The following is a 13,959-nucleotide window of genomic DNA, read 5'->3' as shown; positions in this document are numbered from 1 at the left end:
CGTCCATTCCTCACTTTCACTCAATCACTCAAAACTTTTCGAGATCTAACTCCCCTCTTGACTTCTGACATCTAGCCAAAAAACTACTCCAGTAAACCTTCCTAAACCTTCCAAACCATTTTTCAACACAGCCTGTTCTCGTGCTATACATGATAGAGAGGTGGCCCACAAAAGGTACTTGAGCCTTCCATCACCAGAATCTCATGTGTTTTATATTTCTGCCCCGAACCATCCCAGGCCTGTTATCCAACCAGCCAAAAACTCATTCATTAATAGAAAGTCTCAAAACTTTTCAAGATCTAACTCCCCTCGTGACTTCTGACATCTAGCCAAAAACGACTCCAATAACTTTGCTTCTTTTCTTTTCCCTCCTTTATTTCAACCAGATGGCATCACTGCTATCTATCTCTAAAGCTGAACTCCTCGCTCAAATCTTTGCTAAAACCTCTACTTTGGATCATTCAGGGCTTCTTCCTCTCTCTCCTCCACCCTCTGACTACTTTATGCTACTTTTTAAAATTCTTCGCAGTGATGTTTTCCATGCCGTCGCTGGCCTAAACCCTCAGAAGTCTTATGGACCTGATGGGGTCCTTCCTATTGTTCTCATCAAACTGTGCCTCCTTGCTTGCACTTTGCCAAGTCAAACTCTTTCAACTCTGTCTGTCAACATCTACCTGTCCTTCTTGCTGGAAATTTGTCTACATTCAGCCTGTTCTTAAAAATGGTGACAGTTTTAATCCCTAAAACTACCGTCCCATTGCTTTAATTTCCTGCCTATCTAAAGTTTTTGAATTTATCCTCAAGAAGAATATTCTTAGATAGCTATCACTTCTCAACCTTCTATTTGATCACCAGTATGGGTTCCCTGAAGACTCATACCGCTCTTCTAGACAGGGTTGAATCAAAACCTTTTCGTCTCATTCAACTCCTCTCCTCCAACTGACTGTCTTCAGCCTATTTCTAATTGCCGCAATGTTGCATCTCGTGCTGTCTCCTACCGCTATTTTCATGCTAACTGCTCTTCTGATCTTGGTATTTGCATACCATCCCTCCCGTGGCCTCGCTGCACAAGACTGTTTTCTTTCTCTCACCCCTGTTGTGTCTAATTTTATAATGCAAGAGTTAATCAGTATTCTCATTCATCCCTTTCTCTGGTAAACTCTGGAACTGCCTGCCTGTTTCTGTATTTCCACCTTCCTATGACTTGAATTCCTTCAAGAGTGAGATTTCAAGACACATATCCTACAATTATTTTGCTGCTGCTTTTAGACCCTATTCGGGGACCAGCATCTGAACGGGCAATTACTTTATTATATATATATATATATATATATATATATATATATATATATATATATATATATATATATATATATATATATATATATATATATATATATATATATATATATATATATATTTTTTTTTTTTCCCCTTAGCCGGTGAATTTTAGGAAGAGTTGGTGACAGGACAGAACCTAAAGGAACACCACTGTTAATATATTTAGTAGAAGAACAGTTACCATCAAACACAACAGCAGTAGAACGGTCAGAAAGAAAACTCGAGATGAAGTTACAGAGAGAAGGATAAAAGCTGTACGAGAGTAGTTTGGAAATCAAAGCAACCAGACTATCAAAGGGCCAGGTGCGACGACGGAGGCGCAGTTTCGGAGAAGAACTGGAGAGACCCCACCAGGTTCATAAGCCTTCCGAGGGTTTAGGCCAGCAAGAGCACGGGATACATCACAGCGAAGAATTTAAATGGGTAGCATGAGGTAGTCAGAAGATGGAGGAGAGGAAGGAACAAACCCTGAATCATATAAGGTAGAGATTTTAGCAAAGGTTTGAGCGAAGAGTTCAGCTTTAGAAATAGACGAGATATTAGTGGTGCCATCAGGTTGAAATGAAGGAAGAAAAGATGAAGAAGAAAAATTATTGGAGATGTTTTTGGCTAGGTGCAAGAAGTCGTGAGCGGAGTTAGATCTTGAAAAATTTTGACACTTTCTGTCAATGAAGTTTTTGATGTCAATGAGTTTTTGGCTAGTTGGAGAACAGACTTGGTAAAGGTCAAGTATCCTTTGTGGGCCACCTCTCCATCATTTATAGATCGAGAACAGGCTGTGTTAAACCAAGGATTGGAAAATTTAGGTGGAGAAAAGGAGTGAAGAATGTACGCCTCCATGCAAGACACTATTACCTTTGTTATGCGCTCAGCACACAGAGACTTTTCTCTGACACGGAAGCAGTAGTCATTCCAAGGAAAATCAGCATAATACCTCCTCGACTTCTCATTTAGCAGAGGCCAAAGTGCCAAAGGCACTTCCACTTTGGGGATCCTGACGATTGGTTGGAGTTGTACGACAATATACAAATATAAGATTGTGCACGGGGGAGCCAAACGGAGAAGATACAATGACAGGATAAGCAGGATTAGAGGTTAGGAAAAGGTCAAGAATGTTGGGCGTATCTCAAAAACGGTTAAGAATACGAGCAGGGAGTTGCACCAGTTGCTCTAGGTCGTGGAGGATAGCAAAGATAAAGGTTAGTTCACTAGGATGATCAGTGAAGGGAAAGGAAAACTAGAGCTGGTAGTGAACATTGAAGTCTACAAGAATGGAGACTCAACAAAAGAGAAGATAGTCAGAATGTGCTTCACTTTGGAAGTTTCGTCTTGTCGGAGAGAGAGGTATACAGCACAGATAAATTTAGTTTGAGTGTGACTGTAGTCGTAGCCAGATGGTGGAAAATATGGATGATTTAAGAGTGTGGACACGAGAGGTCGTTGTGCACATAAACACAACATCCAACTTTGGATTGAAAATGAGGATAGAGAAAGTAAAAGGGAATAGAAAAGGGGCTACTGTCCGTTGTCTCAGACACCTGTGTTTCAGTGAGGAAAAGCAGGGATACACTAGACTTCCTTCTTCATTTATATCAGCGTTTCGCCTTCAGAGAAGGCATCATCAGGCTAAAAAAAAAAAAAAAAAGAAAGAAAATTATAAGAATAAGTACAAAAAACTGAAGAATCATAAAACATCACACTAGCGTCACATTTTAAAAATAAAATGGCAACCATAAGGGGGACAGGCAGGCAAGCATCAACAAAAAAGAATGTGACATAATAACATATCGGCAGCAGCTTATACATGAAAAAAAAAAAATAATAGTAATAAAAAAAATTATATATATATATATATATATATATATATATATATATATATATATATATATATATATATATATATATATATATATATATATATATATATCAAGCAAAATAAATGTATAAAGCCATGGAGAAACTTTGTGTTTATCTCGTGTGTGGTGTGGTGGGGACTGATAAAGGGTGGTGGTGTGAGAACTAAATTGGTTACGAACCTGGATCCCCAAAGGTCCGAGCAGAGTTTATAAAAGATATATTTGTGATGATGACAGTTGGTTATTTAATTCAGGTTTCAAGTGTTTAATGTAAATAGCTTCTAATATTTTAGTGACTGAATGTGCGTTAACTTTATGTAATGTACTAAAATGCTTCTTTAGGGATCCGGGTTCGTAACTAATCTAGTTCTTACACCGCCACCCTTTGTTAGCTCTCATCACACCACACGCTAGAGCACACAGAGTTTGTCCACAGCTTTATACCTTTATATTGCCTGATTTTTATTTGTCATATATAAGCTGCTGCCGATATGTTACTATGACACATTGTTTTGTTAATGCTTGCCTACTTGTACTGTACTGTACTGTACTGTACAGTACTGTACAGTACAGTACAGTACTGTACAGTACAGTACAGTACTGTACAGTACAGTAATGTACTGTACAGTACAGTACTGTACTGAGTTAAATCAGGATCAGTAGAGAAGACGTAAGGAAGGCTTTAAGGAGGATGAAGGGAGATAAAGCAGTAGGTAGGCCCAGATAAGATACCAGTGGAAGCATGGAGGAGTTTAGGAGAGATGGCAGTGGGTTGGCTAACCAGACTGTTCAATGGGATCTTGGAAGGCGAAAGGATACCAGATGAGTGGAGAAAAAGTGTGCTAGTGCCGATTTTCAAGAACAAGGGATATGTACAATGCTGCAGCAACTATAGAGGAATTAAGCTGTTGTAATGCAATGAAGATATGGGAAAGAGTCATGGAAGCGAGATTGCGAAGAGTGGTGAGGATCAGTGATGAGCAGTTCGGATTCATGCCAGGGAGAAGCACAAAGGACGCAATATTTGCTGTGACGATGATGATGGAGAAGTATAGGGAAGGACAGAAGGAGCTGCATTGTGTGTTTATAAATCTAGAAAAGGTTTACGATCGGGTGCCGAGAGAAGAGCTGTGGTATTGCATGAGGTGCTCGGGAGTGGCAGAGAAGTATGTGAAGGTGGTGAAGGACATGTACAAAAACAGCGTAACAGCAGTAAGGTGTGCTGCAGGAATGACGGAGGGTTTCGGAGTGGAAGTGGGACTGCACCATAGATAGCCTTTGAGCCCCTTCCTGTTTGCAGTAGTGATGGACAGAATGACTGATGAAGTCAGACAGGAATACCCACGAACTATGATGTTCGGAGACAACGTAGTGATCTGATGCGAAAACCGGGAAGAAGTGGAGACTGAACCAAGACTGACCAAGACTGAATACATGAGTCTCAACGGAGGTGATGGGGAGACAATAAGGCTACAAGGTGTGTAAATGACAAAGGTTGACGAAATTAGATATTTGCGGTCCACGGTACAGAGAAATGGAGTAATGGTGGTAGGGAGGTAAAGAAGAGAGTGCAAGCGGGACGGAATGGGTGGAGGAAGACGGCAGCAGTGACATGTGACAGAAAGGTTTCCGCAAGAACAAAGGGAAAGATTTATAAAACAGTAGTGAGACCCGCCTTGCTGTACGGTATGGAAACAGTACCACTAACGAAAACGCAGGAAGCGGAGTTGGAAGTATCAGAATTGAAGATGTTGCGATTTGCTCTTGGAGTGGCGAGGATGGATAAAATCAGAAATGATTACATCAGAGGAACAACACACGTACGTCGGTTTGGGGACAAAGCAAGGGAGGCTAGGCTGAGATGGTTTGGACATGTCAGGAGTGGCGAGGAGTATGTGGGGAGGAGGATGCTGGACATGGATCTACCTGGCTGGAGGAGGAGATGGAGACCAAAGAGAAGGTTTATGGATGCTGTGAAGGGAGCCATGCAAGTGGTGGGCGTGACAGAGGAAGGCGTAGAAGATCGAGCGCATTGGAGAAGAGTGATCCGCTGCGGCGACCTCTAAATGGGAGCATATATATATATATATATATATATATATATATATATATATATATATATATATATATATATATATATATATATATATATATATATATATATATATATATATATATATATACTTACTTATTTATAAAGTATGGAAGAACAGACAACCGATAAACCTTGAAAGCAACATTAACATATTTATGTATCTGCACGTATAAAAAAAGAAAAAGAAAAAATATATATATATATATATATATATATATATATATATATATATATATATATATATATATATATATATATATATATATATATATATATATATATATATATATATATATATATATATATATATATATATATATATATATATATATATATATATATATATATATATATATATATATTTCTCTCTCTCTCTCTCTCTCTCTCTCTCTCTCTCTCTCTCTCTCTCTCTCTCTCTCTTTCTCTCTCTCTCTCTCCTATTTATTTTTTTTTGTTCTATATTTTTACTTCACGTACACACAGACATACAAATATGCTAATGGTGCTTCTCAAGCTTTTAGGTTACCTGTTTTTCCATACTCTATTGATGAGGATGTCTCCATCTTCATACTGTAGTGCATATTCTCCTAATCGGTAAGCTTTAGTTTATCATTTATTTATTGCTATTATTATTACATTTATTACATTATTATTACTTTTTTTTTCAGGGACGGGGATAAACTGGCATGCCGGTCACTACCGTATCTCAGCCTGTACACACTGGCCATGCACTTTAGAGTCTCGCAGACCGTTCTCCCGCTTCGCACCAGTCTGCAGGTAATGAACACTTCTTGAAGACTAGATTTTTTTTTTTTTTATGTAAGAGGATTACCGGCTAAGGGAAATAAAAAAAAAAAGTCCCACTGAGGTGTCAGTCCCACGAGATGTGAAGAGATTCCTTGATAATTGAAGGAAAAGTGTCTTGAAACCTCCCTCTTCAAAAGAGTACAAATCATAGGAGTTCCAGAGTTTACTAGAAAAAAAGGGATAAATCATTGAGAATACTGGTAAACTCTTACATAATATAATAGGGAAGAGAGAAAGAAGAACGTCTTGTCCAGCAAGGCTGCTGAAGGAGGGGAGTCATGCAGACAGCAAGATCAGAAGAGTAGTTGGCGTAAAATTATCGGCAGAAGATAGCAAGAGATGCAACACTGCATCGATGAGAAAGAGACTGAAGACAGTCAGTTAGGGTTAAGACGAAAACCTTTGATTCCATCCTGTCTAAAATAGCGATATGAGTGGAACCCCTTCCTCATACATGTGAAGCATGCTCCATGCTTGGACGGATAAGTCAGAGCTAGCAACTGGGGATGGTGCGGGGAGAAAAACTGGCAGAGACAACTCAGAACATCTAATTTCATACAAGCTATTTTAGCTAGATATGAGATGTGAAGTTTCTACTTTAGATTATAGATAATGGACAGACCGATGATGTTCAGTGTAAAAGATAGGACAGCTGAGTGTCATTGAATAAGAGGGGTAGTTATGTGAAGGTTGATGTCGAGTTGATAGATGTGATAGATGGAGGAATTGCATTTTTTGAGGCATCAAACAACACTAAGATTGCTCTGCCCCAATCAGAAATTTTAGAGATTAGAAGTCAGCCATTCTATGGCATCCCTGCGATACGGGGTAAGTTTTGTTAAGTCAGAGTAAGTTTGTTCTTTTTGCAATCCTCCCCTTTTTCCCTTCCGTTACTTGTAAAAGCGATTTGAATTCAAGGCCTCTTTAAGAAGAGAAGTTTTAGTTTAGTGTAAATTAATAAAATTTCAACCAGCCCCTATAGGTTTCTATAAAATGATTTATTAAATTTAATGTATGTTTGAGAAAGCAAGAAGATTGTCTGGGAACGCTGCCCGTGGATACTGTACAAGGCTTTAACTTGTTGTCTTGTTTGTAGTGATGTAGAGTTACCCATGGCGAAAAAAAAAAAAAAAAATGGACTAGGTAGCGCCAGCCGCCAAGTCGACCCTGGAGGCTCGGCCACATTCGACTGTTACTGATTGACAGAGGAAGCAAGGTGCGCGGGGGGATGCCGTACAAGATCCCGTCAAAACATAAGGTAGACGAGAAGCGTTTTTATACATGACTAAATAAAGGAACAACTATAAGGTTCGACCACACATTATTAACTGCAAACAAAACATAACGGGGCATATGGGTGACACGCAGGTCACAAATAACTATTAAATAAAAGTAACTGTATGTGTGTAAATGCGCAAAGTGTGCTTATCTGTGTAAGTCACACGACGTAGAACAACGAATCATAACCCAGGAAACATTACTGGGTACCTCAAACAAGAAAAAAAAAAAAAAGAAAAGAAATGGCGTTTCTATGCCAAACGAATAGCAAAAATAACACGACTGCAAATAACGGTTCAGTAATAACGCTTATGGCGACAATGCGAAGACTGACGTTTGAGAAGTCCTAAGTCTTGGAGCGACAGGAATATTATTGAAGGAGTTAGTTGGTGATGCAGCATTGAAGCGAAGAAGTCCTGAGGCTGAGAAGTCCTATAGTGGAACCAGACTAGCAGGTACTCGGGGCACTGGCTATACCTCAATCGGAGAGTGGCTTTACTTGACTGACAATGGCCAGCAAGGCGCGGCCTGAGGGATTTACGTGACAAGAACACTGGTGCGGCAGCGCCACATGGCCTATGTGCGTTACCAAATGTACCGAAAAATATACAGTGCCGTTGTTCCATCAACAAATCGAAGGCAAATTAAGGCAAAGGATAACAGTATGAGCTAAAAAGAGTTGTTCATATGGCTGTTGACTGAGAACGTAACACTAATGTGAGGCTGGAACAACCAACACTTCGAGTACCAAGCTAATCTGGCTCCACTATAGTAAAGCAGGCGAGATGCGTCTGTTACGGTTTAAAAGAGTCCAGTCTTGAAACGACAGAAACAGCAGCTATAGCAGGCGAGATGCGTCTGTGACAGCTGTGAAGAGTCCTAAGGGAACACAGGCTGACGAACAGGCAGGCAGGAGAAAGTTTGACAGAAGTGGCTGAAGAAAACAACATACGCATAATAGTACAGAAGGAGGCAGTAGACACCTGCTGAAACGATAATTACTCCCAGTGAGATCTTAAACACTGGATCAGGGGGTGCTGTGAATCTATCATTAAACCCAGCTGTGAACTCATTGAACGTTTCACTTTGCATCCCACAGCACAAAGGAGCAGTCACAGCCTGCTCCCTAAAGACAGCTCTCTTCCTTCACAAAAAACTACATGCACCTAATTACACATACACCCTGCACACACACACAAAAAAAAAAAAAATATCGTGGCGACTCCTACACCAACCTCGGAGTCCCCATCTGGGGATGGGACTACAACTGTCACCAGGTCGGACAGCTCTTCTGGTATCGACCTTAAGTGTCTTGACACCCCCCCAACTTTTTTTTTCATTAACTTCTTCAACATTCGAGGTCTAAGATCTAATTTTCTGTAGAACACAGCCTCTCCTCTACTAGACCTTATCTTCATTTCCTCACTGAAACACAGGTGTCTGAGGCAACTAACAGTATCCCCTTTTCTGTTCCTTCCTCCTTTCTCTATCATCATTTTCAATCCAAAGCTGGATGTTGTGTCCATGTGCGGAACGTCTTAACCTGCTCTCGTGCCCACGCTCTTTAATTTTTCGAATTTTCCACCATTCCACTACGACTACAGGGTCGCTTTCAAACTAAATTTATCTGTGCTGTATACCTCTCAGCTAACTACTCTGACAATAAGAAATTCTTTGACTACTTAACTTCCAAAGTAGAGCACATTCAGACTCTTCCATTTGCGGAGATCTCTATTCTTGGAGACTTCAATGTTCACCACCAACTTTGGTTTTCCTCTCCCTTCACTGACCATCATGGTAAACTAGCGTTTAAGTTTGCTATCCTCCACGACCTAGAGGTACTGGTGCAACACCCAACTCTTAATCTTGATCATTTTGGAGATACGCCCAACATTCTTGACCTTTTCCTAACTTCTAACCCTTCTGCTTATGCTGCCACTCTATCTTTTCCGTTGGGATCCTCCGATGACAATTTCCATATCTTATTTTTTACTATTTCTCCAAATCCTCCTCAGGATCCCGCAAAGTGGAGGTGTTTTTGACGTTTTCCCTCTGCTAATTGAAAGGAGCTGAGGAGGTATTATGTTGATTTTCCTTGGAATGACTGTGCTTCCGTGTCAGAGACAAGTCTCTGTATGCTGAGCGCATAACAGTATTGATAGTATCTGGTATAGAGGCGTACATTTCTTACTTTTTTTCGACCTAAACCTTGCAATCCTTGGTTTAACACAGGTGGCCCACAAAGCCCTCCATCCCCTGAATCTCATGCGATTTATTTCCATGATCTTTATGATCTTCCAAACCAAACTTCTTGTCCTATCCACTCCTGTGCTGATGATACCGTGCACTTTTCCACGTCTATTCCTAGACGTCAAACCCATCAGGAAGCAAACAATTCATGCAGGAAAGCCACAGAACGCCTGACTTCTGATCTCTCTAAAATGTTTGATTGGGGTCGAGCAAAGATAAAATTGTCCAGTGTCTCAAAAACCCAATTCCTCCACATATCAACTAGACACAACCTTCCAGGTAATTGTCCCTTATTCTTCAATGACACTCAACTGTCTCCCTCTTTTACACTGAACATCCTCGGTCTGTCCTTTTCTTATATTCTAAACTGGAAACTTTATATATCATATCTAGCTAAAACAGCTTCAATGAAGTTAGGATTTATGAGTCGTCTCCGTCAGTTTTTCTCACCTCCATGGCTAGTAACTCTGTACAGGGTCCTTATCCGCCCATGTATGGAGTATGCTTCACATGTATGGGGGGGGTTCCACTTATACTGCTATTTTAGTCAAGGTGGAATCGAAAGCTTTTCGTCTTATCAGTTCCTCTCCTCTAACAGACTGTCTTCAGCCTCTTTCTCATAGCCGCAATGATGCATATCTTTCTACCTTATACAGCTATTTTCATGCTAACTGCTCTTTTTTCTGATCTTGCTAACTGCATGCCTCTTCTTTTCTCGTGGCCTGCACAAGTCTTTCTTTCTCAAGTTTCTTTCTCTCATCCCTATTCTGTCCACCTCTCTCATGCAAGAGATAACCGGTATTCTCATTCTCTAGTAAATTCTGGAACTCCCTGGCTGCTTCTGTATTTCCTCCTTTCTATGACTTGAACTCTTTTAAGAGAGAGGTTTCAAGACACTTTTCTTTCAATTTTCGATGATTCTCTTGACGTCTGTTTTGGGACTGGCGCGAAGGTGGGATTTTTTCATCCGGTTTTACTTTCCTCGGCCAGTGACCCTCGTACATAAAAATAAATAAATAAATAAATAAAAATAAAATAAAATAAAATACTAGTAGCAGGTGGCCAGGAGGTGATGAAGCTAAAGGGAGGGAAGGGCTCACCACCACTGCCACCATACCCCACCTCACCCACTAAACGATTTTGACAGGAATGGCTGAATGATTCTGTTGTGCTTACAACTTGCACACTGTGTGAAGACTATTATTCAAGTAGTGTCTACGAGATAGTAAATTATACAATAATAAAATTTCTATATATACTTCAGTAAAATTAAATACAATAATAATCTCCAGGTATTCATCTTCAGTAACTCGCTGAGAACTTTTCATCAATTTGATTCGCAATGCAACCCGAGATTCTTGTCAGAGTAATTCAATACTTAACATTCAAGTCAAGAAATTACACATAAACTAAATCCTAAATCTAAAGACATGGTAACAATAAAATATCCTGCAAATTACTTCCTCCATTTTCACCTTCATGAGACATTAATTACTGAGACTGCATCACACAAATTTTAATCTCTCTCTCTCTCTCTCTCTCTCTCTCTCTCTCTCTCTCTCTCTCTCTCTCTCTCTCTCTCTCTCTCTCTCTCTATATATATATATAATTGTAATTACTCTCAGTGAGGTCTAAAGCACTGGATCAGGGGGTGCTGTGTTAGGTTAGGTTAGTTATCATTAAACCTAGCTGTGACCTCACTGAACGTTTCCCTTTGTGTCTCACAACACAAGGGGACAGTCACAGCCTGTCTTCTAAAGTCAACTCTCTTCCTCCACACAAAACTACAAGCACCTAATAACACACACACACACACACACACACACACACACACACACACACACACACACACACACACACACACACCCTTCACTCAAAAATTGAAAATTATCATGGTGATTCCTACACCAGCCTCGGAGTCCCTATCTGGGGACAGGACCACAAATGTCCCCAGGTCGTACTGCTCTTCTGATAACGACCCTAAGTGTATTGACAACCCCCTCAACTTTTTCTTTCATTAATTTCTGCAAAATTTGCTATATTATATCTAATTTTCAATCTGTAGAACACCACCTCTCCTCTTCTAAACCTCATCTTCTTTTCCTCACTGAAACTCGGGTGTCTGAGACAACTAAGAGTAGTCCCTTTTCTGTTCCCTCCTATTTTCTCTATCATCATTTTCAATCCAAAGCTGGATGTTGCGTTTATGTGCGCAAAAACTTAACCTGCTCTTGTGCCCACGTTCTAGAATCTTCCGAGTTTTCCACCATCTGGCTACGACTACAAAGTCACTCTCAAACTAAATTTATCTGTACTGTATACCTCTCACCTAACTCCTCAGACTATATGAATTCTTTGACTACTTAACTTCCAAAGTGGAGCACATTCTGACTCTCTTCTCTTTTGCAAAGATCTCCATTCTTGCATACTTTAATGTTCACCACCAGCTTTGGATTTCCTCTCCCTTCACTGACCATCTTGCTGAACTAGCCTTCAACTTTGCTATCCTCCACGACCTAGAGCAATTGGTGCAACACCATACTCATATTCCTGACCGTCTTGGAGATACGCTCAACATTTTTTACCTTTTCCTGATCTCTTATCCTTTTGGTTATGCTGTCAGCCTCTCTTTTCCATTGGGCTCCTCCGATCACAATCTCATATCTGTGTCTTGCCCTATCAATCCAGTCCCTCCTCAGGATCCCCTTTAAGCGAGTGTGCCTCTGGCCTCTGGGGACCTGAAGAGATATTTTGCTGATTTTCCTTGGAATGAGTACTGCTTCCGTGTTAGAAACCCGTCTTTATGTCCCGATTACATAACAGAGGTGATAGTGTCTGGCATGGAGGCATACACTAATCACTCTTTTTCTCGACCTAAACCTTCTAAACCTTGGTTTAACACAGCTTCTTCCCGTGCTATAAATGATAGAGAGGTGGCCCACAAAAGGTACTTAAGCCTTGGATCATCAAAATCTCATGCACCTTATATTTTTGCCTGGAACCATGCAGTCTGTCCTCCAACTAGTGAAAAACTCTTTCATTAATAGAAAGTCTCAAAATCTTTCAAGATCTAACTCCCCTCGTGACTTCTGGTATCTAACAAAAATATCTCGAATAACTTTGCTTCTTCTTCTTTCCCTCCTTTATTTCAACCAGATTGCACCACTGGTATCACATCTATCTCTAAAGCTAAACTCATCGCTGAAACCTTTGCTAAAAACTCTGGCTACTTCATGCGACCTATTAAAATTCTTCGTAATGATGTTTTCCATGCTCTCGCTGGCTTAAACCCTCGGAAAGCCTATATACCTGATGGTGTCCCTCCTATTGTTCTCCGAAACTGTGCCTCCGTGCTTGCACCTTATTTAGTCAAATTCTTTCAACTCTGTTTGTCAACATTTGCCTTTCCTTCTTGCTGTAGGTTTGCCTACATTCAGCCTGTTCCTAAAAAGGATGATCGTTCTTAATCCCACAAACTACCGTCCTATTGCTTTAATTTCGTGCCTATCTAATCTAATCAAATCTTAATCTATCTTCAACAGGAAGATTCTTAAACATCTATCACTTCACAACTTTCTTTCTGATCGCCGGAATGGGTTCCGTCAACGCCGCTCTACTGGTGATCTTCTGGTTTTCTTAACTGAGTGTTGGTCATCCTCTTTTAGAGATTTTAGTGAAACTTTTGTTGTTGCCTTGGATATATCAAAAGCTTTTGATAGAGTCTGGCACAAAACTTTGATTTCCAAACTGCCCTCCTACGGCTTCTATCCTTCTCTCTGTAACTTCATCTCAAGTTTCCTTTCCGACCGTTCTATTGTTGCTGCGGTAGACGGTCACTGTTCTTCTCCTAAATCTATTAACAATGATGTTCCTCAGGGTTCTGTCCAGTCACCCACTCTCTTCTTATTAAACATCAATGACTTTCTAAACCAAACTCCTTGCCCTATCCACTCCTACGCTGATAATACCACCCTACACTTTTCCATGTCTTTTCATAGACGTCAAACACTTCAGGAAGTAAACATTTCACGCAGGGAAGCCACAGAACGCCTGACTACTGATCTTCCTAAAATTTCCGATTGGGGCAGAGCAAACTTGCTATTCAATGTCTCAAAAACTCAATTCCTCCATCTATCAACACAATACAACCTTCCAGACAACTATCGCCTTTTCTTCAGTAACACTCAACTATCCCCCCCTTCTACATTGAACATCCTCGTACTGTCCTTTACTTATAACCCGAACTGGAAACTTCAAATCTAATCTCTAGCTAAAACAGCTTCTATGAAGCTAGGTGTTCAGAGATGTCTCCGCCAGTTTTTCTCACCCCCC

The 13,959-nt window shown here is 40.3% G+C and overlaps 1 protein-coding gene across 1 annotated transcript in view; it reads left to right on the top strand.

The window, feature by feature from the left end:
* The window catches only part of LOC135107824 (ionotropic receptor 93a-like), a 101,233-nt gene that overhangs the window by 48,205 nt on the left and 39,069 nt on the right, over positions 1-13,959 (top strand). Inside the window, exon 6 of the mRNA XM_064018113.1 lies at positions 5,961-6,069. Within this exon, the coding sequence (XP_063874183.1) occupies positions 5,961-6,069 (109 nt within the window). The remainder of the gene's footprint in view (positions 1-5,960; positions 6,070-13,959) is intronic.

Source organism: Scylla paramamosain, chromosome 16 (assembly GCF_035594125.1).
Source record: "Scylla paramamosain isolate STU-SP2022 chromosome 16, ASM3559412v1, whole genome shotgun sequence".
Classification (NCBI taxonomy): domain Eukaryota; kingdom Metazoa; phylum Arthropoda; class Malacostraca; order Decapoda; family Portunidae; genus Scylla; species Scylla paramamosain.
The sequence above is the reverse complement of the archived record's forward strand: the minus strand, read 5'-3'. Positions and strand labels throughout refer to the sequence as shown.